A 21,857-nucleotide genomic window follows, 5' to 3' on the forward strand; every position below is an offset into this window, starting at 1 on the left:
GACAGACTTCAGTAACAGGAGGCAATGGCGCTTTCCAGTCTGTTAAGACTTGAGTGTTTAGTATGTAGATTCTTTAAATCCCTTCCCTGCAAAATGTACCTGAGTGGCGGTGGACCTTTTAATTAATTGGCAAAGCCTGGTGGTGAAATCCAGCTGACAAATGCTTAACGAATAACTTGCCTGAGAAGCACATGCAAATATGTCTTCTGTTAGGGCTTTGTATTAAAAACTAATAAACTAGGACAGTGCTGTACTGTAATACTAGAATCTGCTCAGGCTCACAGGTTCAGGATTAAAATGAGGTGGATATACATGCAAATGTAATATAAACACACAGCACAAACTTTTGCAAAGCAGATTTATGCTGATTTTTTAAAAAAAAAAATTTACTTGCTCAGAAGCACAATTAAAATACTCAATACTTCATTATTTGTAGCTCTTTATACAAGTCCGGTGGAAAGAGTAATATTCAATTATCCAAACTTTTACTATTGCTGTTGAAGCCCTGAAATGATGAATCTGCTGTGGTTATCTCCTCTAAGCACATGGATTACATTTCCCAGCAAAACCATCTTTCAACTGTGAAGGCTTAGTCCTATATCTATTGGACAATAGAGAAGTAGAGATAGCTTTTTAAATTACATTCTTAAGAAGGTGGAATGTATATATTGTGGGAAACGTTAAGAAAACATTTCAAGATAGGTCTAATTCTTATACTTTTTGTTTCTATTTAAGTTTCTAAATATAATAGTACAATAATGTGTGAGGCAATAATAATATTAATAATAATAATAATAATAATAATAATAATTATTATTATTATTATTATTATTATTATTATTATTATTATTATTATTATTATTATTTTTTTTTTTAAGCAAAATTACTTAATGTAATTCTAAAATTCTCTCTGCTGTTAAATTAACAATAATGTTTTACTTTCCAGCCAACACTACAAGGATATTTGAAGGAACCAGAATTGTCAAAACAGGAATGGTAAGTGGAGGGCTTGTGTTTTTCTAGGTGATGCCAGAAGATGGCACTATAACAGCTTTTAAACCTGTAAGTTCACTTACTATTTGAAGTAGTTGACATACATGAGTAGACGGTAACAATGCATGCTTTAAAAAATCAGTGAACAGTTTGTCCCTTTTTTTGTATTTTATTCCAGTAGTGATAACTTACACTTTCGTTCGTTATGTTGACAAAACCGTTGACATCGGACTGCATGAGCTAGAAGGTGCTTTAAAGTGCCACATAAAATATCCATGCTGACTGCTGATTAATTAATTTAGGTCTAAATTGAATTGCACAGCTTACCATCTATTCCAATACTCTTACCATTTATGACTGTTTCATATTATGCTAAATTTGAGAAGCCCATGCATGTCCATAAAAATCACAACCTCTTTTTGCTATTTTCCCTTTTTTTTTTTTTTATCTCCACTGAAGCCTACTGCATCCCCAGCCTCTTCAGCAGACATGGCACCCATAAGCTCTGGCTCCTCTACCTGGACTTCCTCTGGCCTCCCTTTCTCATTTGTTTCTATGGCAACTGGAATTGGGCCTTCGTCCAGTGGGAGTCAAGCAACTGTGGCCTCTTTGGTGACTAGTACATTACTGGCAGGCCTTGGGTTTAGCGGGGGTGTAATTTCTTCCTTTCCCAGTTCAGCCTGGCCTACCCGTCTGCCCCCTGCTACTTCTGCAACCACCAAACAGGTGGTGAAGCCTGTTGTGCCCACCACTGAGGCTGTATCCTCCCCTGGCTCAGAGGGGGATTCCACAGTCTCCAAAGACAACGAGGGGGCCGAAGAAGGAGATAAAGATGGGAAAGGGGAAGGTGAGGAGGGGGAGAAAGAGGGAGAAGAGGAGGGAGAAGAGGGGAATGAGGTGAAGGAAAAGAAAGTGGTGACTGAAATTGCAGAGACACAGGAGAACAAGACCAAAACCAAGGAGGCCACCACTGCTTCTCCGACTGCAACTGCGAAAGAGAAAGAACAAGAGGAGGAAGTATCTGAGACCCCGAAAGCGGAGGAAAACGTGATCCCCATGGGAACAGTTAAACACCAGCTTGCTAAAGAGATAGAAATAGCCTTTGATACGATAACAGTAACCCCAACCCAAATGTTGTCCACTTTTACACACAAAGCACCAGGTGTGGTTTCAAAAAGGCCAACAGTGACCGCAGATGAAGACATTGGTGAAAAGAAAAAGACTTTTGTCCTGGTTGTTGATAAAGGTGTCCTATTTTTGTTTGTATTTATTTATTTATTATTTATTTATTTATTTTAATTTGTTGGTAATAAATATTTTTACATCATAAAACGACCCACGCTTTTTATGTTTTTCTTTTCATTATTTTCGCAAGTAGCCATTTATGTATTCATTAGTATATTTTACCAATTAAAGAAAATTATTTAATTTAAAATTATTTAATCAATTGCAAAATTAAAAAAAATAAACTTCTTGTTTGCTTTTCTTTATTGCATTAATTAATTATTTTTCCAGCTAAAAGTTAACTGTATTGAGACCCAAGAGCCAATGTCCCCCCCCCCCCCCCCCCCCCCACCTCTGTATGCTGTAGTTCTTAAATATTCCAAGAGAGGGCAGCAAATCGTTGTAAGTGGTGGAAGTGTTGCAAAGTTTGAAGTAATTGAAATTAAGACAGAACTACTATTAGAGCTTTTCTTCAACAAATAATACCATAAGGGCCTGAACAATGTCAGTATGCTTGAAGGGTGTTGATGTAGGGATATCATATATGTTTTGTTTTTATTTTATTTTTTACAAAGTAGTTTAAACAGCTTTTTTGTATTCAAAGTGGACAGGCACATTGTATAGTATAGATTAATGATATAAAAATTAAAAAAGAGTAAAAAAAAAAAACCTGTCAGCTACTTCAAATGGTAAGCAAATGTACAGTAATTTAAGTGGAGCTTTATCTTTTAGAAATGGTCATTATTCACTCTTCAGCAGTAGTTGGAAATTGTCTTCTTGTAAGGATAATATTAGAAAAGAGCAAATGGTCTGTGAAAAGGCTACTAGGTTGGGGGAGAATAGAAAAGGCTTTCTCTGTGACAGCTGTGTGTTCTGGCTCTCCTGGCAGGTTTCAAACACCATATGGTTTTTGTTGGCTCCCCGATATGATACTAAACACTGCAGCAGTGGGTACCCTTAAACCCTTGTAATTAGTTACACTACTCAGTGTTCATTTAAAGTAATCCTGAGTGTAAGTTGAATCATTATTTACATTAGGGTTTCTGAAAATATATGCATTGTGCATTTCTGTATGCCTTAAAAGATCAGTTTTAAGTTATGTTATATGCAATATACAGTTGGTTACCAAATTCTGAACTCGCCTGTAGCTGTCCAGTAAGGAGTCAGTAGCTAAAAGGACAGACAGATTATATCTTTAAATCTTTTAAAATTCACTAGCAGTGCAGTAAAAGTAATAAAAAAAATATGTCGAGCTTCATGACCCCCCCCCCCCCCCCCCCCCCCCCCCCCCCCCCCCCCCCCACCTCTTGCTTTTGAATTAGAAATTGTATGATACAGTGCGTTAATCGTATATACTGAGCAGCCATGGTGGAAAAGAGGCAGATGTATCTAGGTCACTGTTCTGTGCTTGCATTTTAACTCAATAGAAAGGACACTGTATATCTACGTCCTAATCATTACACTTCAGTAAGTGCTGCATTTTGCAGCTTCATTGGATTTTCATTTGGCCTGTGTTCAGTATACAGATTTCGCTGTTGTGTTTTAAGTCTGCAGGGCTAGAATAACTTCCCTCCCAAAATATATGTGTGTGTGTGTGTGTGTATGTGTGTGTGTGTGTGTGTGTATGTGTGTGTGTGTGTGTGTGTGTGTGTGTGTGTGTGTGTGTGTGTGTGTGTGTGTGTGTGTATGTGTGTGTGTGTGTATGTGTGTGTCAGCTTGACATTAGGATCCAACCTGTCATGCCTTATAAATTTGTTATAAATTTATACAGAAATGTTAATAAGCATACAGAAACGGAAATAATTAACTACAGGTATTGATGGAAATAAGACTCCTATTGCAAAGTATTCCATGTTTTAATACAAGCTTAATTAGCCAGTGTGTATGCAACAATCTCTCTAATTAAACTCATAGTAAAATCAGGAATGGATCACACTGCTATACAATGAGGGGCTTATTTCCATCCTTGATATAAACCAAAAATGTGAGATGTTGGCTTAACATTTAATTTTGTACACAGCTGTATTCCGTACAGTTGACCAAATGGCATCCCATATTGGCTGCAGTTTTAGAAGTATGACTGACTCATTCCCCAGCATACAACTGAAATCACTTTTGGTCCGTTTTTATAAGAACAGTGAGTTTGATAAGATTCATCTGGGCGCTTTACCTCTTAAACTTTGAACTTGGTGTAATTGGGTTGCAACCCAATCTGGGTCGAGTCAAGCTGTTGAGTCATCATTCACCCAGTATAGATGATTCAGTTGTTGCACCTGCTCACGATGACTGTCAAAGATGTGACCTGTTGAACTCCAATTCTATCCGCCCATCATTGTGGTTTTGTTAAAAAAACAAATAAAAATACAAAAATACTCATTGTATATGCAAACTGAGATAAATATGAAAAGATGAATGTTTTTCTACATACAGTTATAATAGTCATAATTTTAGTACAAAGACATCTATAAACCTGTTATGTTTTATTATTAGGGAATATTGCAAATTCAATAGATCAAATTACACATTGCTAGTGGAATGTTTTTATATTGTAATTATAGTTCTTATAATTTGTTGTTTAACATTGCTATAGCGCATTATTATTATTATTATTATTATTATTATTTATTATTAGCGGTAGTAGTAGTTATTATAGTAGTGTTTTTGAGACTAATATGGTACATTTATAGATGCAATATCATTTATAATAAAACCATTTAACAGTATATAATATTTCAGTATATCTATGTGGATGAAACACACATTAAGAACCCTTGCCACATGCTGTGTAGTTAGCTGGTGTCTAATTTGACTGTGATTATACTGGTCACTGCTTGGTGTAATGCCAGGAACACTCTGTACACCACGTCTGTTCAGTTGTGTATTTAGTACTCCATACACGCTCAGCCCCCTGCTACACACTGATTAGCACCTTCGCTAGGCCTGCCTGTTAAAGCCCATTACCTTTATCAGCAGAGCCCTGGCCTACTTTCAGAACGCAGAGAGAGTCGAGCAGAAAGCTGTGCTGCAGCAGCACGGAATCTTTGCTCCATTTTTAGATCCCTGGCTAAGAAAACAGTCGCTACTGACTTTTTGTTTCTGTGGTGCGTGTGTGTGTGTGTGTGTGTGTGTGGGGGGGGGGGGGGGGGGTTGGTGCTGTTTAAGAGCTCATTTATGCTACACAGACACAAAAGACTAAACAGTATTAAGCTCTGGTAGGAACCCACGTGTGTGGGATCTTGAGACCCCAGTTGTCAGTGCACAGGCTGCAAGCTGTGAAAAGAAAAATGATGCAGCATTTCTGGACTTTATTGCTTACACTCTTGTAAGATATGATAACACTGGAAAAGAATGGGAACCTGGAACTGTACAGGGAAGTCTGAATATGGTAGGTGTTTCTGGAAATGTTTATTTTTCTAAAGAAAGTAGCAATGTATGTGGTAACAGTAGCAGTTTCTTCATTAGCTATTTATCACATGTTGGTGACACCTGTCCAGCCTCAGTTATAACATAGTCCAAGTAGCCCTTAAAAGGCATGCATGTTTAGGAATTAATGCATGTTTTATTAACTTGTTAAGATGTCTTTGTACTTCGTTTCAAGCTACAGACAAAGAACATCTGTACAACCCCCATAGGGATCTCTATTAATCTTAATTCTTAATTAGATTTGAATAGTAACTTCAAAATCAGGTTCTGTAACATCGCCTGTCCCGTTTCTGCCCTATCTTTAACCCTTTACTGTCCGGATTATGTTTCCCATGCCTGTTTTCTCAATGTCAAATATATTGGACGGTAAAGATTAACCTTGTTTTCTTTTTTGTTCTTTAAAAAAAGGTCCATTCACACGGTTAATTAAATTCTTCTTAACATTGTGTTGTCTTGCATCTGGAATATTGCTTACTGTTTTTTGGCAGGATATAGTATTAACAATTATTTTTACAATTAACTTTTTTTTTATTCTACAGAGAATAATAGCGTCTCAAATATGGCAAGAAACCCGGGGCACTCTTCAAACAAAATGGAGTGGATCATCCCGCTAGTGGTCGTCTCTGCACTGACTTTCGTGTGCCTCATTCTCCTTGTGGCTGTGCTGGTTTACTGGAGGTAAGTCTAGCACACTGTCTCTGTATACATCGATGGATGTCACATATATTAGCTGTATCTAGAGTACAGGTCATCCAATGGAAATGAAACATTGTGTGGCCACTGATTAGCCCAAGTTGTTGAGAGTTCAGGTTTGGGATTGTTTAAAAACTTCTGAGTAACTGGTCTGCTCAGTTTTATCAAACTGTGCCCATCCTGTTGTTACAATAAGTCATTGAATATACTATCCTGTTGGAACACACCACAGGGAAATTAAGCATTCAGATTCACTAACTGTTATTTTTATCCTTTGTGGTGAATACTTTCTGCTTATCACAGCAGAGTTAACTGGGTTATAGTCGTATGCCACCACAGTATATCATATCTGCATGACTTTTTTCTACAGGAGATGCTGAAGCTGTTCAAGTACTCTAGTTCGAAATGACTTGGTGCTGAAAGAGTTAAATAGCTTGGCTTCATTCAGGCAGAGCTGAACAAACAATTAATTCTCCCAAGTGGTATGTTCCTGTGTATAAGTTACTGCTGGATTTAACGTAGGAAATTGAGTTAAAGCATTTTCTTAGTAACGTGGGTATACCATAATACAGGCCATCCTCTTTATATTTCATAATGGTCTTTGTATATATGGCTAATGATTACACCAAAGTAAAAATGAGTCCAGAGTAAAGCTGTGTGGTGTGCATTTCACACTGAAGCTGCAGGGAGAATTGTGTTGAGATTCCCTTGGGACACATTATTTTGCCATTACTATCAATGGCTCTACATAAAACTGTGAATGTGGATTATCAAGTCCATTTGTGCCATCATACAGTTTTATGAGCTAGGCTGTGATTAGATGAATGACATTCACTTGTATTGAAAGCCTTTTGTTGGAATGCAAATTTAAAGAAGATTGATAATGACGGTTTTGTTTTTATCATGCTCCATGTTTTTGATAAATCCAGTGTACTGTAGCTGTGTGGAATCCAATGAAAACACATTTATGGACATGTATTAGCATGTATTATGTATTCATTCAATGTAGAATGTGCTACATGAACGTGTACGATGGAAGATATAAGACATATAGTGTTCTGTTCCCATCACAGATTTTTTTTGGTTTTTTTGGGTGGTTCACACAGTATATCTGAAAAAAGTGCTTGACTGTCTAGATGACTTAAAAATGTAATTGGCACTCGGAGGCCATTTACGATACATAGAGTGTGACCTTTTAATACTTCTGTACAGTATCTGACCAAAATAGACATCCATCAGCTGATCTTATAGCTAGTACAGTAAAGCTGGGAGTCAACTGCCATTAGCCCTGCTGCATGAATAGCAATTTTCTTCACTGTCTGGTTTAATGTCAAACTTGTGTTTATGTCCAAAGAGAATGAGATCCCCCACACAGCTAAATGATATAATTTTTAAGTGTTATCATAATTATATCAGTTATGGTTCTGTATAAGTTAACCTCTGTTCTACAGTCCAATGTCAGACAAGTTTTTCACTTATAAAAATATGTTGTTTACAGTCATTGTTTGATACTGTATATGGTACATGGATAGCTGTTGGTTATTTTTTTATGTTTTTTTGTCAAGTCATATCCATGCGTCTTTGTTGGGTCGGTTTTATTTGATGTCTGTTTTTCCTAATCCTTTCATTTGCCACTCTAGGGGGATCTTTTAACGGGGGGAAAAAAAAATCTAATTCAAAGAAATGTTAAATAAAACTTAAATATTATCAATAAATGAACATCAAAACATTGCATTTACCATTGTACTAGTATCTTTGAGGAACAGAATGTAGCACATCTATTCCCATGAAATTAAAATACTTTGAAAGGTGTAAACATGAATAGATCTATTAATGTAAATCCAGGCTTAATACACACATGTGTTGGGTTATATTTTCTACTTTTAATCTTTCTTAAAGTTAAGTTGTATATTTTGCTTCAGTTTTTGACATAATGGTGTGCAGCTGTGTACGGTGTACACCCTGTGGCATAGTCGCTAATGCCATCAATCCTTTGCAGCTTTTACTCATCTGAGTGTTTTCCAAATGGCTACTCACTTGAGTTGTCTATTGCCATGGTAGCCGGACCCCCTGCTGTTGGCTGTGCTCTGAGATGTCCGCTTGGGCTTATGAGCAGACCAGCTCATGCTCATTAAGCAAAAAAAAAAGAAATCCTTGAGTGACTGAAGGCTTCTTGAAACATGCTGCCTAATACTTTCAAAGGCTGGCATAGACGCGTACAACAAAGACAATAGCTGTGTGCTGACTGGGGTAGGAAATGAACTTCCTCATCCCTTTATGTCATTATAAATCCAGCTGTGTCCTCTCCTAACTGCAACCTCCCAAAATGAAGATCTCCTCTTTGGTATAATGCACTTCTGAGTAAGTATTTTAAGCAAAAAAAGGTATTAGTTTCTATAACATAGTAGTAATGTGCTTGTTTTCAGAAGGAAACCTAAGTTAAGGGAGGCAAAATTGTCATTTAAAATGAGTATACTGTGATGTCAGCATGTGTACAAGCCTGCAATTGTAGACCAATTGCAACACACATATATGGTTCTAAAATTAATTCTTGAATAACACTTCCCCTCAACAACAAAAAAACATTGTGTGTACCCGAAAACAGATGTTTCCAGTATTAATCTAAAATGGGTAATGCACTATTTATTTATTTTTTCACTTGATGTGTCAAAAGTTGCAAAAAGTGTGGGATCCCGAGTGGCGCATTCGGTAAAGGCGTTCCTGGAGGTTGCCGGTTCAAGTTCAGGCTATTCCACTGAAGACCGTGGATGAGAGGTCCTAAGGGGCGATGCACAATTGGCGAAGCGTCATCTGGGTGGGGAGGGCTTAGGTTGGTCAGGGTGTCCTCAGCTCACTGCGCACCAGCAGCCCCAGCTGGGCGCCTGCGGGCTTGCCTGTAAGCTGCCCAGAGCTGCACTGTCCTCCAATGCTGTAGCTATGAGGTGGCTGCATGGCAGGCCTGCAGAATGTACAAAAGTGGTCAGTTGACAGCACACGTTTTGGAGGACAGTGTGTATTCGTCTTCGCCGCTCCCGAGACAACGTGGGGGTGGTAGCGGTGAACTAAGCCTAAAATAATACAACTGGCCATTTCAAATTTGGAGAAAAATGGGGTAAAAATTCAATTGGCGACCTAGTAAATTAAAAAAAAAAAAGTTTCAAACAGGGGTCATCAGTTTCCTATTGAGTCATGCACCTTCAAAATAAGATTATTGAACAAAATGCTCTGTATGGGAGGGAGGTGGTGGTGTTTAGTTGAGATATGGGAGCAGACAGTGTCGTGTGTTAGAGATGGGCTAGATTGGGTTAAATCGATATTTGGTTAATGATAATTTGTATTGATGGTCTACTGAAAATCGAGTTTCATCGCTGAACACCTGTGTCTTTCTGTAATCTTTGTAAGCTATGCAGCAGTTTCTTTAAACAATAGTTCTATTACCGCAGAGCTGTTAATCTTCCATACAAATAGACAGACGTTTGGGTTAGCTGTTTGTGACCCTGTTTCGTTTCAGCTGTTAATCTGACAGCTTAGTGAATATTATATCTGTGGAATATTTGATACTACTGCCATAGAGTTTGTTTGAATAATACGTATTGCATTGTTTTTGCTTCAAAAGAGAAATAAGGAAATAATGAGAAAAAAAAAAAGTTTTATTATGGGCTCAGTGATACATTTTTCTTTTCACAGTTCCAATGCTTTCCTTTGTTTAAGATGTGTGTGTTTTTATTCTTGAAATAGTGTATGGCGTTATTTAAGGGCACTTTTAATAAGGTTTCTAATTAAAACCTAATTATCAAGGGAATAAATAGGCATTTGGAATCAGCTTTGTATTTCTGATTTACATTGTTTTCTACCAGGAGCCCATAAGTGACTAAACCACTGTCTGGTGTATGATGGGACCCTAGACACAGTTTTATTGCCCCAGGGAAATTGCCCTTCCAAAAGATCTAATAAACTCCTCTTTTTTTGCTTCAGGAGAATGTGTGGGGGTGATACCCACTGGCTGATTGCAACGTTAATGAACTCTTGTGTTATTCAGTAGTTGGCATAAAACCTGCAGGAAAGGGATATGGATCATACAATGTTTTATGTATTTATGTCTGAATATATGTATTTATTTTAAACATAAACATGGGATGTGTTATCTTCTCAGTTTTAAAGTCCACTAGCCAAGACTCAGAGCCATTTTGAAACTATATAACGTAGCTGTTATTTTAAAGCAAGACAAGACAGCATTGTAAGAGTCATATATAAGTGTTTACCAATATTCAAAGAGTTTGTACTGGAAGGTATCAAAAACAACATCTCTAAAATATTTGTAGTATGTAAAATGCCAAGGATGGATCTGTTTTAATTTAAACAGTGGTGATATTTAGAACTACTGTCTCTGATCAATTCAAGGGAAAAGCAGGACAGCATATTTTACAAATTATAGTCACAATCATACTAGACCATAACAGATTTGTTTTCTCATGTAGCCACATGTGATGTTTCAGCCCACAGATGTATTATTGTTTAGCAAATGTTTACCGCAGGGAACAAAGCTAAAAATGAAGGCAAGAATGTGGCAACATGAGGAGGAAAGAGCAGGTGCTAGAGTTTATTAAGAGTAGTCTGGGTGAGAAGGGGCACTATTGTGTCGTGGTAATTCTATTGAGAAGGAGACAGCGCCCCTGTAGATTGTGAAAGTCCCTCCCCTCCTCAAGGTAGAGAGCGACAGCAGCTCTATTGGCCAGCAGAGGCTCTGCTCATTAGCTATTCAGTTCCGGCCCCAAGCAAGTCATTAAATCAGCAATGAGCTGTAACGGCGGAGCTTGAGAGTCCAGCCGCAGTCAACAGCACCATGCAAAGGCTGTCTGGAACTCTCAGCTCTCTCCTGCTCAGTGCCTTCTCTATGATGACCAGCCTGTGCTCTTTACTTTGCATCAAGTACAGGTAAAATAACAAAACAACCACCACTACTGAGGTGACCGCTTGCCAATTTCTAAGGATGCTGTGTTAATTTTGATTGTTTAACTTGGGGAGCTATCAGATCATCTGGCACAGCCGCTGTCTCAGGCAGCTCCTTGGGCTGTTCAGATTCCTACCTATTGATTTTTTTCTATTGCAGTGTCCGTAATTCACTTTTCTTTATCTCTTCGTGGGTAGAGGCAGGCTTATCTTTATTTCAAATCTTCCCACTTGCAGCTTGAGGATTAATCTTGTTAACGTGATTGAAGCAATATATCTAGCAGCAGAAGTGCACTGTATATGTAGAAATGAGATCTATCACATTCTGTGTTTTTAAAGATCAATTTTGGTGCTTCCTTTTAGGAATGGACAGCACTTGCACATGTTTTGAAACAAGACCTTTTAAAGAAATGGAAAAAAAAAATACCTTGTAGGAGCAGTTAAGAAATATCACAAAGTCTACTCATGGTATCGCAGTAAACAAATAATTGAAATAGTTATTTGATTGATTGATAGATAAATGGATTGGGTCTGTAAAGTTGTATTATATTTTCTCGTTATAATGGCTTGTTTTTCTGAAGCGTGTCTGTTAACTTGCCTTCTTTCTCATCTCCCTACAGAAAGTGTTTCCAAACGGCTCATTTCTATGTGGAAGATAGCAGCTCTCCCCGGGTGGTCCCCAATGAAAGCATCCCAATTATCCCTATTCCAGGTGGGTGAGATATATTTAACCCTACAGATACCTAAAGATCTGCTTTTAAGCCGGAGAAGTCCCCTCAGGTTTAAACAGGTGTGTGATCATTTGTCACAAGGAATGTCAAATTCCAGGCTACATTGGCTGACAGATTACTTTGGCAACACACTACACCATATATATTCAATATGAAATGAGTTGGATACTTTTTTTTTTTTTTTACTATAGTTTACTTCCTCACTTTTGTGGCATATACATCAGCTGAACAAAGTCCTATCTGATCAAAATAAAGTATTCTTGGTCATTGTGCAACAGCTTTAACACGCCTCGCTTTGTATAATTTTGTTGACATGGGTCAAATAATGTAGAGTAGTGATTTCCAGGAAGGTACAATACAGTTTTTTGCATTTAAACAGTTTAAATGATGAAGTATTAAAGTGAGCACCCATGTCTTGTGTGATGCATAGACGTAAAAAAAAAAAAAAAAACATATTTTGAATTTTGCAATATGAAAGTGGCACCTGTAAACTAAAAACGTCTTCAGATAGTACTGTATAGCTTAAATTAAGCTTATTTTTCTACGAATATGCATGTTCCATAACCCACAGATGCTAGAAATATAAGGTTTTCAATAATAATAATTATTAAAAAAAAAAGAAAAGCCCTTTTAAAAATGTAATTCTTTGACACGCTTATACACTTGCTTGCAGTATATGCTGTTTTCCAGGTAGTTTAGTTAGGCTAGTTATTCTTGAACCTCTGACAGCTGTTTTACACAGTCACAGTTCTTTTGCTGTTTTAGCTCTACATTTTATGTGACATCCAGTCAATAGTGAAAGGTATACTGCTTCTTTAAATACACCACGGTAATGACCGCCTAATGTTTTATGGCTGTGTGCTTTAGTGAAAGACAACAGCTGTTGCCTGGATAAATTGTCATTATTGACTATCCATCTAGGGTTTTTATTGTGCAATGCTTTTTCCCTGGTCCCCCCTTCCTTCCATTTAAAATAATTGGTGACAAGTGTACACACTGGGATGGGAGAGAGCAGCGTGGAAATGTATGCAAAGTTTTTAATGGGCTGTCTACATCCCATCATTTTTATTAGCCTCTGAGTGTAAAATTCACTGACACATAGCCTGTAATGAGGCTGCTTTTATCACGCCTTTGCTAGTTGGGAGGAACTGGCATTACAGCCTTAAAATCTTAACATCGTGAAGCAGTTGACTAAAATTGTCATTAAATTGGATAACCTTGATTCTGAAGTTACTGATGAGAGATTAAATGTCTGTTTTGTAATGTGCAGTCGCCTGCTTGTTTTTTGATATTTTCTATTTTTCTGTTATTATAATTAATATTATTTATCGCTGGAGTTATGGATGACTTCAGTTAATTGCAATTTCCTGTGGCGTTAAGCGTCAAGGCCAAATTTCCTCAATTTGATTTTTAAAACAAACGTTCTCTTCCATCGACAGTTCTTTTTAAGTGCAGTGATCTAGGCTTTGTATTATTAATTTGAACTGATGATTGATTGCCCAAACACTGAAGAATACTATGCTTGCATGCCTAACTAACCACTTGATCAACTTGAACCTTGACAATTAAAATTCGTATCAATATTTCTGAGGTCGCTTGCTGCAGTGGGGTGCCGGCATTTAACAGCCTTTGAGCACGCAGCCTGGGAGCCCAGGGGATAGTACCTGCTGTGTGGGTCGCTTGTTTTATTTATACAAGATATTGAGCAGACGCTGCTCCAGTGATATTCATTATAGGTATAATTTGTTCTTTTGTTCCCAATTATTATTCTGCCAGGATTGTATTTGTGTCATAAGCAGTTTTTACTTATCTCCTACTTTTCAGAATAGAGATGTCCAATATCATTGTGATACGTGTAATCAATAGTGACAAAGCAGTTTACTCAAGAATTTTTTTTTACCAATTTTGTAATTATTATGATAACTGAGAAATAGTTTTTCTTGGTATATAATAAAGCAGTTGTGTGCTCGGCACTCTATTAACCACGAATACAATCTCTGATATGATTAACACCCACTGGCTATTCTTGGATGGTATTGATCTGGTTATTCATGGATGAACATGATCATCTGTGAACGCACATTTGTGTGATTTACTCATTTAGGCAAACACTTCTAGAGCTGTTTCACATATTATGCGACAAGCAAGGTTTCTCATATTGGAACAGTGGTTAAGAGCTTAACTGTGGAAAAGAAAGGTACAATTGGGATATGTACTGCCTGTTGGGAGGGACTTTCAAAAAACAGTGTTATTGTATCAAATTCGCGGTACAGTTACGACATCTTTATTAGCAAGTGATTTTAAAATGAAATTTGTTAATAAAATCAATCCTTTAATGCTTTGAAATTGAGTCGATGAGGTCGTTAATGAATGCATTTCTCGTTAAAAAGCTTAACAGTCGCAGGTCGCGTACTTCACTTCCTGTCCGAATGACTAGATAAGGGGAACTCGTTAATCAAAATGCATGTTAACAAGATCAAGAAAAATGAATGGAAGCATAATTCGCTGTTATGGAAACTACAAGCGTACAGGGAGACGGCTCTCCCACCAGCGAGCAGCAGCCAAATGGAAATAAAAAATAATAGGAATGTCTATTTTGTGTGTAATTTGTAAACGTCATTTAGACTGTACATTGATTTAGAACACTTTTCATATAAAATCCTATTATCTGGCATGTGGGTAAAAATCTGACAACAATGATTAAAAAAAAAAAAAAAAAAAAAAAAACCTAGTCATGTGCCCTCATTCGGGGGGATATTTTGCCACAGCTTACTATATACAACTATTTTAATGTGCATTTTGCAAAGATTTTTGGTTAAAAAGAATAAAAAATACCCAGTCACCGAATAAGTAGTTGCAAGAAAAGCTGCTGTTTAAAATACTAACAATCAACATAATTTTGGAAATCACATTAGCACAATTATTTAATAACAAGATAGGCATATCGACTGCTTAAAAATGCCAAAATCAACGCTACATACCGAATTGTTGACTAACGCTGGAGTTCTCATTTACGACCTTTTGAAAATCCTGCCCATTGGGTTTTCTTATGATCTTTACAGAACGCCCTTACTCTCACGTAGTGTACGGCTGGTTTCACAAGCCCTGGTCAGCACTGATCATGGATTTAACTAAGGCAACATTAGCACTCATTTGGGTTCTTTAAACCAGCTGATGTTGGATTAGTTGTCTCTAGATAATACATTGTCAATTTATTGGGGAAGTCATATATAATAAAGCTTGTGTAAATACCTCAGACTCCCATACACTTTTAAAATGCAACCTTAACGTAAAGTTGTTGTATTTTTACTGTGATAGAAGGTTTGTAAACACTTTCCATATCAAAAAAAACCAAGACTTTCCCTTAACTAGAATTGTTGCAGTTTAGTGTAATTACAGTTTATCAGTGTTTCACAGAGAATTTGAGGGGTTTAGACTGTTGAATTATTCATGTAATTAGCACCATGTTGTTTACTATTTGGAAAATGTTGTACCTCGATTAACCTATCAGCATTTAAGAATGCTGTCATCACTTGCTGTAATTGACAGTTAACAAAGAATACACTGAAGCAACACTGTGCTTTGACGTTTTGTTGGCTAGGGGGTTAAATAAACAAAGGCCTTTTACCGCCAAGGCACAAAAACAAACATGGATTGGCATAATATCCGGGCATAATGTAGGTGTGGTAAATGCCAGATAATCACTAAAGAATGTATTTCTGGTAAATGTACCAGAATGAAAGGAACAGGGTAACTATAGTAAAGGGCTGGAATTCATTAGGAATACAGATTACCGGTCTGGTTACTGTATATGCTGTCAGTGGTCAGTCCTTTACTATACCTACGGACTGTTTGTTTGTTTCGAGAGGTCTGACACTTTTTTTTTTAATGTACAGTACCTCTGAAAATGTTATTTCATTCTATGTTGAGTTACTTTGCTGGGATATTAATTTTGGGAAAGCCAAAGAAAAAGATCCTGATGTTATCAAAAAAAATGGATCCAAATGTAATTTCTTTTGCTTTTGCTACTATCGTTTGTTACAGGAAACCTGAATGTGTTTGTAAGTCAAGGGATTGAGATCCAGTTAAAGTAACAATGCAGCTGGCGCTAGGGGCACAAAGACTTGTCAGATCACCCATTTGTTTGCACTACAAGAACACGTGCATACACCTTGCATGCCACCATTTAAGCATTATTTTTAAGGGTAACTTTTAAGTAATTCATTGAAGCAGAGGAACTTCAGGAATAGCATGTTTGCAAATGAGAATAGTGTTGCATAGCTTGAAATTCAATTGTCTGAAGACACAAAAAAAAAAACTGTATTATTTTACCTGAAAGAAATTTGACTGCAAGCCTAGTTAGATAGTCATTCAGATTTGCTGTTCTCTAACTGCCATCTTGTATTACTCGTTGTAACATTCACTTGGTGTTGATTCATTCCTTTATTTCATTTTTTTATTTTGGGGGTTTTGCATTTTCCTCTTTTTTTCTGCATGTTTATTGCAGGCATTGGTGACTCTACTGGTTTCCTAGCAACACTCAATATTCTTATTCATTTCAGATGACATGGAGGCAATTCCAGTCAAGCAGTTTATGAAGCATGTCAGCGAGCTGTATTCCAATAACCAGCATGGATTTTCAGAGGAATTTGAGGTATGGCTGTAAATACAGTGCTTCTGAAGTGTAGATTTGCACTATGCATTTGTATTGTATGTGTATAGACGCACGCGCGCACACACACACACACACACACACACACACACACACACACACACACACACACACTAAACCTCCAACAAGTATCTGCACAAATATTAAGTCCCAATACTTGCTAGAGGGTAGCATGTTTTATGACAAAGAAACAATAAGAAACCCCTGCACAGTCTGTGAGTGATGGCATTGATTTGACCAATTCTGTGTGTTTAAATTCTTCTGGGGGGATAATTACAGCTTCCTTCTGGAAAGTTGAAGGATGGAAAGCAGCGTTATGTTGTGTGTTTATTTAATGTACAGTACTGTGTCTGGTCACCATATTTATGTTTAATATATATAAAGTACAAGGATCTCTTAGATGATACATTATATATATATATATAAGCAATGTGTTTTTTGTCTTTCTTTTATCTGGCACATTTTTCAAGGATATTTCTAATTTAGAACTAGAAAAACGTAATTATCAGTGTGGTCACAAAATCTCATTTATTTTAACCATTACAATGGCTCTATTTGCTATATGTAGTTTTCTAGTATATGTGTTTTCCTGTTCGTGGTGGGAGCAGATGTTTGTGGAATGGAAACGATTTTGTTTGATTGATTCCTGGCTGGTTGGCTGAGCAAGAATATTGAGTCTTAACTATGTTGATGGTATGCAAGATAAACATTTACCCTTTGAGAATTCAATTTGATTGGAACGATCAAATCGGGACGGATATATTATTTATGATTTTCGTGATTTTTCAGGCTCCTGTCTTATTAGTCACATCTGGTTCTGACACCAGTAAATAATAAGACAGAATAACAAACTGTTTATCTGCACGCTTGGTCTTTAGATACTGTCTGCCATGGTTCAGTGTATTTCAGACCATTTTAAATAAACCTTTTCAATCAAATTCCCACAGGAAATTATAAATAGGATTTCAACACTAACTCAGGTGGATTTTTATGCGAAGAGATAAACGATGATAGCCAGGGTTAGCCATTGAATTTGTTTTTTAACAATAAGATTTGCAGGTCAGCTACACTCCTGCACAAGAGAGACACAGTTTAGGTCTATTCAGATTCCAGTTTGTTTAGATTGTTGCCAAGTTCACTAGGGTCATCAGTGACTTCCTGGACAGTTCATTACATTTTCTTTTGACTAAATAATGCATTATTCCTTCTTGTATAATTGAAATTATTTCGATTCACAACTAGGGGACTGAAGGTCGTTTCATATAACTTGTCAGGGTGGTGATTTGTAATCAGGAACACATTCTAACCATACATGTAAGTAACTTTGGCACAGTGTTTATGTTTTGGTCACTTCATTTTTAATTCCCTTGTTCCCGGGAGCAGCTGTAAAGACATCACTGTTTTAATGGCTTTCCTCATTACACTGGCAGGCTGTTTTTTTTTTTTTTTTTTTTTTTTTTTTTTGTTAATGTGCACTATGAAGTGGTTTAAGTGCTTTTAAAGAGAGGATTGGTATTTCTCAATGGAATGCTCTGTCCTATCAAAAACCTTTTATTCAGCCAGAGGAGAAAAGTAGAAAAGGAAAAACAGGGAACGCAACAGAACAAAACCTTTTGGTTAGGCAGCCAAGTTCCATCACTAGTGTCATTGTATAGCTGTGGCTGTAGAACTGAAATTGGCACTGAATAGAGGAGTGCCTGCTATTCATTTGTAACTGCTGCTGTAGTCACATGGTGCAACACTTGGACTACAATGTGTTAAATATGAGCCAGAATTTCCAAATCATAGTTTAAATGGTAAATATGTATCCATGTATATAGGAAGTTCTGTGTAATCTGCTCAGTCCATTTATACTTTAAGGGTGATCTGGAATGCAAATTAAATGGTGAAATTGGAATTGCATCCGTTTTCGATGTACTGTATTAGTAAAATCAGTTCAATCCTGTCATTTGTATAAGAAACAGAAATCTCTGACCGGCTGCAAGTTATATTTCAGGATACTATCAGGGAACGGAGCTCAGAGAGATCCTCATTAGAAAAAAAATAAAAGCGATTTCATTGTGAAGATGAATGTCCTCCAGCAAAAACAACCTTGTTCTAATGAGTTTTGTAAAAAGCTGCTTGGGTTCTTTTTAATGGGATGCTCCTCTTACTTGGTTGCTCCTCTTGCTTGCTCTAGAGTTTCTGTTGTGCCAACTTGCAAATTTTCTGAGCAGCAAGCAGTAATTAGCTGTAGTGTTTTCATGTGCAAATAGCATTCTGTATGGAGGATGATTGCTAGGATATAGGTGTAATGTTATGTGAGCCTGAAGCAAATTAAAACAGAGTTCTATAGTTTTCTCTTCAGAGAACTAAGCAACTGCAAACGATCAGTCATATTTAAAACATCTTGGTTATTATTAGATGAGTGGAGGCTCTAAAACTGACCACGAGAGACCCCACACAGACGAGATAGTATGGGCAGCCATGCATTGTTATTACAGACGAATTGACAAGAGACCACGCTGTAGTGTAATTGCTTTGACCTGACTGCAGCATTTTAGGCAGGAGTAACCAATGATCTGCTGTCTCAGGAATACAAAAAGCTGAGTCCATCTGTCAGAATCGGGTTGCTACTATTTAAAATACCTAGTCCTTTAATCGCATATGGGTTTATAACTGGTTTAAAGACAGAAAAAATTTTGGAAATGTTGGAGACAAGCAATATTAGCTCTGATCTGTCAAAGTTTAATAGAAGTCCTAAACAAATGACTGTCTTGGCCACAGAGCGTGTTGACATTTCTAAGGCCTTTTTTAATAGATGCAGAATATCATCTGCATAAAACATGTTTGTGAGCTTCTAAAAGGAAGCAGATGCATGTAATCTTGGAAGTGGCCCAGATTGTAGTGTCAGAGTGCTCTGGGGTGAAGAAAAACAGATGGAGCAATATGGGCATCCCTGTCTGGTTCCTCTCCTAAGTAAGAATTCATCTAATGTAATGTAAACCCATTTGGGAAAACTGCCACCTTAGACTCCAGAGATAACACCCTCACCCAGCTACTGAACTTCATTTTTCAAGGGCAAAGCATACTGTATGCGGCCCATCAAACAGAAGGCAAGGATAATGGTTGCACAGTTTTTATTGGCAAAGGAAGAAGCTGTTAATAAATGTTACAATGACAGGATTTTAGTTGATGGGTTATTTTTCTTTTTCCTTTTTAATAGGAAGTGCAACGCTGTACTGTTGACATGAACATCACAGCAGAGCACTCCAGTCACCCAGACAACAAGCACAAAAACAGATACATCAACATTGTTGCATGTAAGTTTGAACCAAGACGCTGTATAAACTTTTATTATCAAGTGAGAACTTCAGGGTGCATCAAGTGTATGAAGAGATGACAGTTTTCTGGAAGTGGATAACATTTGAGAGTCAAGGATTTTATACTAGAGAGGGAGGTCGTTGTCTCCAAGGACACTAGATGTGTGCTCCAGATATGCAGCTATTATTTGACGAGTGTCACCTTGCTTAAAGGTCCTATTTTTTCTTTTGTTGGTCAAGTGTCCACTCTTAGTTTGACTTCAATGTACCGTTTGCAACTTTTGTTTATCCAAACTGTGCCCGGTGGAGTTATCACAGGATAACAGGATTTGAAATGAAATGGCAGAGATTCCACTCGTCATATAATTTTGTGTTAATATTGTAGGCAACTGCAGAAACAATCTGGACAAAGGGATTTGAGTTGCAGTCCTAGGAAAATGTTATATTGTGTTGTACTGCTTTTACAGGATTGTTTTTTGCAGGTTTTGGAACATAAAGGGATTTGTTTTTATGTCACAGCTAGAATAGTTTTTTTTTTTTTTTTTTTTTTTTTGGAAGAAAAAAAAAATAGGGTCTGCCTCGCTACACAGCTTGGAATTTTGGTTTCCCACAATGTCCACGTACCCTCAGCTACTTTTGATGTAAAAAACAAAAACAAATATCAGTAAATTGTTTCATACTTTTTTCTTTCTTTTTTTTTTTTCCAGATGATCACAGTAGAGTGAAGTTGCGACCTTTAGCAGGGAAGGATGCAAAGCACAGTGATTTCATTAATGGCAATTATGTTGACGTAAGTATGCTGTTAATGTTAGAAACCCCACGAGTAATTTGATTGGTTAAACACATTTTATCGTTTGAAATTGTCACATAAAAGGCTGACATTTAAGGTAATTGCTTGTATGGTAACATGTGTGTTTGTCTTTGGAAACAGTAATTTAAAAAGGTCCTGCCTCTTTTGTTTTCCCCTCTCTGCAGGGTTACAACAAATCAAAGGCCTACATCGCAACACAAGGACCTTTAAAGTCAACGTTTGAAGATTTCTGGAGAATGATTTGGGAGCAGAATACCGGAATCATCGTTATGATCACAAATTTAGTTGAAAAAGGACGAGTAGGTGACATTTTGTATTTGTAAATATTAATTTGATAGATAGATGATGGATGGATTTTTTTCTAAATAAACACTTCATTAAAAGTAAAAATAAATAAATAATAATAGTGTATTCTGACTTGACTAAACTTTTTTTTTCTTTTTGCTTAATTTTCCAGAGAAAATGTGATCAGTACTGGCCGTCCGAGAACACTGAAGAATATGGAAACATTATTGTTACACTGAAGAGCACAAAAGTACACGCCTGTTACACCCTGCGCCATTTCACAATCAGGAATACAAAACTAAAAAAGGTCAGTAGTGTGTAACTGAATCTCTATATAAACGACACATATCCCACGAATCATGCGGTTTTGTAAACCAGATTTTTTTTTTTGCACCAGGGACAGAAAGGCAACCCCAAAGGGCGTCAGAATGAGAGGACAGTGATTCAGTATCACTACACGCAGTGGCCTGACATGGGAGTACCAGAGTACGCTCTGCCAGTTCTCACCTTTGTGAGAAGATCATCAGCTGACAGGACTCCAGACATGGGCCCAGTGCTTGTCCATTGCAGGTACCGGACTCTATTATTTGCTTATTTATTAAACCAGTAGTTGAAACAGAAACTATATGCTTGCTAGATTGACGTTGCAGTTATTAGGTGCTCTTAAAGCAGCATTTAAAGTTAAAAACATGTTCAAAATTAAATTTATTTTAATCTGCTGGGCAGCACAACAAAAAAATGTTTTTTTTTTTTTTTTTTTTTTATTTGATGAA

General features: G+C 37.0%; 1 protein-coding gene across 1 annotated transcript in view; it reads left to right on the forward strand.

The window, feature by feature from the left end:
* Positions 1–21,857, forward strand: part of LOC121298082 (receptor-type tyrosine-protein phosphatase gamma-like) — a 168,554-nt gene that overhangs the window by 136,863 nt on the left and 9,834 nt on the right. Inside the window, exons 11-20 of the mRNA XM_041224887.1 lie at positions 947–996; positions 1,453–2,239; positions 6,180–6,318; positions 11,904–11,995; positions 16,577–16,668; positions 19,892–19,988; positions 20,696–20,778; positions 20,964–21,098; positions 21,257–21,391; positions 21,482–21,654. Of these exons, the coding sequence (XP_041080821.1) occupies positions 947–996; positions 1,453–2,239; positions 6,180–6,318; positions 11,904–11,995; positions 16,577–16,668; positions 19,892–19,988; positions 20,696–20,778; positions 20,964–21,098; positions 21,257–21,391; positions 21,482–21,654 (1,783 nt within the window). The remainder of the gene's footprint in view (positions 1–946; positions 997–1,452; positions 2,240–6,179; positions 6,319–11,903; positions 11,996–16,576; positions 16,669–19,891; positions 19,989–20,695; positions 20,779–20,963; positions 21,099–21,256; positions 21,392–21,481; positions 21,655–21,857) is intronic.

Source organism: Polyodon spathula, chromosome 23 (genome assembly GCF_017654505.1).
Source record: "Polyodon spathula isolate WHYD16114869_AA chromosome 23, ASM1765450v1, whole genome shotgun sequence".
Lineage (NCBI taxonomy): Eukaryota > Metazoa > Chordata > Actinopteri > Acipenseriformes > Polyodontidae > Polyodon > Polyodon spathula.